Here is a 5,732-nt window from a genome sequence, read left to right as displayed (position 1 = left end):
TATTGCAAGAGAGAGCAACAACGCCCAAAAGAAGTATGTGAAAGAAATAAAAAAAATGAGCAGTCGGTATTTGCTCCAGAACCTTCCAAGAAGGTAAAAACTAAAGAACCTCCAATCATATTCTCGGAGGAAGATGAAAAGAACGTGAGGTATCCTCACATCGATCCATTGGTGATTACTATCCAGCTGGCCAATAAAAGGATAAAGATGGTGTTGATAGATAACGGTAGTTCAGTTAACATCCTTTACAAGGAAACGCTGAAGAAGATGGGGCTCGAAAAGGCCAAGTTAAGGCCTTGCATGGTAAATCTTTGCGGCTTCACTGACGACAGTATCGCCAGTCAGGGCATAATCGAGCTCGCATTGACCTTGGGAGAGGTACCCCTATCTGCCACAGTTATGCAAGACTTTCTAGTTGTCGACTTGCCATCAGCTTACAATATATTATTGGGTCATCAAGCATTGATCGGACTAGGGGCTGTTAGTTCGATCAAGCACCTATCCTTGAAGTTTCAAACACCAGAAGGTGTGGGAGTGGTGCGAGGCGATCAGATGGTAGCTCGCAATTGCTATCGCATAGAGCTACAACATAGAAAATCCAACCACCAGTTAATGACAGTCTTGGCAAAGGAAAGCGAAAAGAAGGACGAGGATCTTGATCCTCAGATTCAAGATGAAAAAAACTTATTAAAACCAATTGAAGAATTGGAAGAAGTTGTTCTCGACCCAGGAAATCCCGCAAAGTGTGTTTATATTGGGAAGAACCTGGACGAGCAGTTAAAAAAGCAGCTAATAAGTTTCTTAAGGGCGAATCAAGATCAGTTCGCCTAGAGCCATGGAGATATGATAGGGATTGACCCTAATATTATCTGCCATCATTTAAATGTCGATCCAAACTACCCAGTAAAGAGGCAGAAAGGGAGACCCTTGGATTCCGAGAGACAAGGGGCGCTAAAATAGGAAGTGGACAAGTTATTAGTCAATGACTTTATACGCAAGGTGTTCTATCCCTCGTGGGTAGCCAATCCTGTTCTCGTCCCAAAGCCTAACGGAACTTGGAGAACTTGTATTGACCTTTTTGATCTGAATAAGACGTGCCTAAAAGACTGTTTCCCACTACCTAAGATTGACCAGTTAGTGGATGCATTTGCCAAGTACGAGCTTATGTCATTTATGGATGCATATTCTGGATATAACCAGATAAAAATGCCTGTCCCAGATCAGGAACATACGAGCTTCGTAACCAACATGGGACTTTACTGCTACAAGGTCATGTCATTTGGGCTAAAGAATGTTGGGACAACATATCGGCGATTGGTTAACGAGATGTTCGCAAATCAGATAGGACGAAACATGGAGGTTTACGTCGATGATATGTTTGTGTTGTCCTCAAAAGTGAGTGTTTTAATATTTATACTCGCAAGTGCACGAATCGTTTCGGAATATAGTGTTCATGTAAGTGCAAGGTCGAACCCATGGGAGTTGACTAACATCAAAAGAAACTATTTCAAACAAAATAAGAATATTCTAACCTAGCTCCAAATATTTGATGGGATTTTAGTTTTGCAAAATAAAATAAAAGACAAGTAACTAAAATACTTAAGATTGAAGATGAGTGAGAATGAAAATGATTTTCAAATAAGATGTGTAAAATAAGATTATTAAGATATTAGAATCCACAAAATGCAAGTTCAATAATATTTATAAGTATATTGATTCCCAAGTTTTAGATATAGTTGAAATAAATCTCACCATATTTTCCAAAATATATTTTTCATTTAAGTACAAATTATTTTCAAAAAGGTAGGATTTTTCTTCACTTATAAAATGTATAATTTCTAAGCATTAAATGTGTTACAATTTAATGAAACTACACAAAATCAAAGAAACTATGTTTAGGCAAAATATAACACTTATATTCTAAGAATTAGATGTAAACAATTTAATGAAAGACATTTAATCAAATAGTATTATATTTTTGCATAATGAAGAACTAAGTAGAAATATGCTTTAACAATAAAAAATACATGATATTGAAGATGAAAAAGACATATTTTTGATAGAAAAATCCATGAACTTTATAGCACAAATGGGAAATCAACATACAAACATAAACACTATCTAGTTACATTTTGCTTCATCATCATCTTAATAATCTTGAAAAAAGATTAGAAGCTCATAACTAGATAAAAATTACAAAAGATAAACATACTTGACATGCTCTTCAAAGTGTAAAAATGGTAGAAAGAAAAATGGTAAAAATGAAGAGTGTGGAATGGAGAAGTGTTTTGGGTTGAAGAGGTGTTTAGGAGGTGAAGAGATGTCCTTTGAAATGGTCTTCCAACACCATATTTATAGGCAAAATTAGAGAATTAAATTAATCAAAATAAATAAATAAAATGATTAATTTAATTAGTGTTGGGAAGAGAATGGATAAATAGAGTATGTGTAAGAGTATTGGAAAAAATAAATGTTTTGTAAGGATGTAAAAGTAGTGAAAGGATATGGTAAAAAATAAAATAGGAATGTTTATTTAGGTGAAATAAATTGGGAAGAGTAAATAAAGTATTTATGTGTAATATGTGGGAGAAAATACAATTTTTGGTGTTTGTGAATATAATTTTGGGATAAAATAAATCAATTAACACTTCATTTCTTTCTTCTTCTTTTTCTTCTGCAGGTGCCACTTGGCGCGAGCTGGTTCGTTGGGAAGGCTGACGAGGCGGGACGTGGTGCTGGCTGGTAGGCTGGGCGCTGACGGCTGGGGCTGGCTGGGTGCATGCGTGGCGGAAGGAGAGGGCTGCAGCTGCTCGTGGGCCCCGCGTGGAAGAAAAGCGACGGGAGGATGCGGCGCCCACTTGCGCCTGTCTGGAGGTGAGGTGCACTCGCCCATCTGGGCCGTTAGATCTGTAGGCGGACGGCTCTGATTGGCTGTTGACTTTGACCGAGAGTGGGATTTGCATAAAGGCTCATCATATTTTCTTTTTGAAATTGTATTTTAGCCCCGTTTCTTCAATATTTCTCCAATTTATTCCTAATCTTTACCACCAATTACACCTAAAAATACATAAAATAAATTAGAAACTAAAATAAAATTTTAAATAAATAACACATAACATATTATCATAAAATAATTATAAAAACATATAATAAACTATAAAATAAATATAAGGCTAATAAATCCAAAAATAATTAAAAACTTACTCAATTAATTAAAAACTTAAGAACTAAGCCAATTTTTAGTTAAAAAAAAATGTGAAAAATAACTCTAATTTCTAGAGTTATCACAACCCCAAACTTAAAATTTTGCTAGTCCTCAAGCAAAAGAAAAATTAAAAACACACATTTTTTTTATTTTTTTTATTTTGGTGATATCAAAAATGTCCTCAAAAATTGCACATTGAAAATAGCTTATATAAAATATGAATAAAAATTAAGCTTATCTAATTAATTCAATAGTCAATCTTGCTTTGAAAATATATTTTAAATTCTAAATCTAAAATCTATTCATCAAATTATTATGTGAATTTTGAAAAAATTATTGTAACAAAATATTTATTTCACATAACAAGATGAATAATTTTTCTTTTCAAAATTTGATTTTTTAGCAAAATTGACCCAAGAATTAAAAATAAAGCTTAAAAGAGATTCATATTTTTATAGATTAAAATCAAACTCAATCAAGGTATTATCATAGGAAAAAGGGATATCACCAAAGGGATTTTTTTTTTATATATTTTTTTTTTTTTTTTGAGGCATAAATATATATAGAAAATAAATATATATTTTTTTTTTTGGTTTTTTTTTTTTACTAGAAAAATAATGATAAACATTTTTTTTTTTTATATATTTTTTTAAAATTATATAATATAACTTCTTTAGCATCCAAACAACAATTTTTAAAAGTGAAAAATAATACTCTACCATTTTTAAGCACATGAAAGAAATAACCATAGGAACTCACCACCCCAAACTTAATTTATGCATTGTCCTCAATGTATCAAAATACAAATATAAATTGAAAGTAAAAGAGTTGAGAGTTTAGAATGGTCATACCTCATCTTGGAGCAATGTCAAGAGTGCAACAAAAGGGAAACAAAATCAAAAGAAAAAGTTAATCTAAAACATAAATTAAACACACATTTACCAATAATTGATAAGAGCAATCAATGATCATGGTAAATTGGATCCTCAAGGAGGATTTCATCCACTTCCACATTTTTCAATTCTAAAAATGGTTTCAATTTTTGTCCATTAACTTTGAATACATTACCATTATTAGGATTTTCAATTTCAATGGCTCCATGTGGAAAAACAGTGCGGATAATGTATGGACCTACCCATCTAGAGCGTAACTTTCCCGGAAAGAGATGCAAACGAGAATTGTATAAAAGGACTTTTTGACCGGGAGAAAAATCTTTTCTCAAAATGTTTTTGTCATGGTAAAATTTCATTCGGTCCTTATACTTTTTCGAATAGTCATATGCATCATGCCTAAGCTCTTCTAACTCATTCAATTGAAGCTTTCTTTTCTCACCCGCTTTGTCTAAGGAAAAATTTAGTTGCTTAATAGCCCAATAGGCTCTATGTTCTAACTCAACGGGTAAGTGGCATGCCTTCCCATAAACAAGTCTATAGGGAGACATTCCAATGGGCGTTTTGTATGCAGTACGATATGCCCATAATGCATCAATGAGTCTTAGGGACCAATCTTTCCTAGTGGGGTTGACAGTTTTCTCTAAGATGTGCTTAATCTCCCTATTTGATATTTCAACTTGGCCACTAGTTTGTGGGTGATAAGGTGTAGTGACTTTATGTGTAATGTCATATTGTTTCATTAAATGTTCAAAAGGCCTATTACAAAAGTGTGTACCATTATCACTAATGATAGCACGTGGTGAGCCAAATCGTGAGAAAATATTTTCTTTCAAAAACTTAAGCACAACTTTGTGGTCATTAGTGTGACATGCAATAGCTTCTACCCATTTAGACACATAATCAACACCAACAAGAATGTATAAATTACCAAAAGAATTAGGAAATGGACCCATAAAATCAATACCCCAAACATCAAATATTTCAACAATAAGAATAGGATTCAAAGGCATCATGTTTCTCCTAGTTACACTTCCGAATTTTTGGCAACGCTCACAAGATTTACAATGCATATAAGTGTCATGAAAAATAGTAGGCCAATAAAATCCACATTGTAAAATTTTCAAAGCAGTTTTCTTACCACTAAAATGTCCACCACATGCATGATCATGACAAAAAGATATGATTTTAGGTTGATCACAGTTTGGAATGCATCTTCTTATTATTTGATCGGGGCAATATTTAAACAAATAAGGATCATCCCACATGAAATTTTTCACTTCAACATAAAATTTAGATTTATCTTGTTCAGACCAATGAGAAGGAATTTCACCAGTGACCAAATAATTGACAATATCAGCATACCAAGGAAAAGAAGATACATGCATGAGTTGTTCATCAGGAAAAGTTTCAATGATAGTGGTGGAATCATGATTAGTTTCAACAACAATTCTAGACAAATGATCAGCTACAACATTTTCAGAACCTCTTTTATCACGTATCTCTAAATCAAATTCTTGTAAAAGCAAGATCCAACGAATTAAACGAGATTTAGCATCTTTTTTCGACAAGAGATATTTCAATGCAGCATGATCAGAATAGACAATTATTTTAGATCCTAACAAATAAGACCTAAA

The 5,732-nt window shown here is 33.0% G+C and overlaps 1 protein-coding gene across 1 annotated transcript; it reads left to right on the top strand.

Annotated features, from left to right (window-relative positions):
• The first annotated feature begins 207 nt into the window (after window positions 1-207).
• LOC133033142 (uncharacterized) lies at window positions 208-2,746 on the top strand. The gene is made up of 3 exons (XM_061107754.1): window positions 208-796; window positions 1,022-1,359; window positions 2,681-2,746. Exons 1-3 carry the CDS (start codon window positions 208-210, stop codon window positions 2,744-2,746), a joined length of 993 nt encoding a protein of 330 aa, XP_060963737.1.
• Window positions 2,747-5,732: the final 2,986 nt, after the last annotated feature.

This window comes from Cannabis sativa, unplaced genomic scaffold (assembly GCF_029168945.1).
Source record: "Cannabis sativa cultivar Pink pepper isolate KNU-18-1 unplaced genomic scaffold, ASM2916894v1 Contig3, whole genome shotgun sequence".
NCBI lineage: Eukaryota > Viridiplantae > Streptophyta > Magnoliopsida > Rosales > Cannabaceae > Cannabis > Cannabis sativa.
This window is presented reverse-complemented; position numbering and strand designations above follow the sequence as displayed.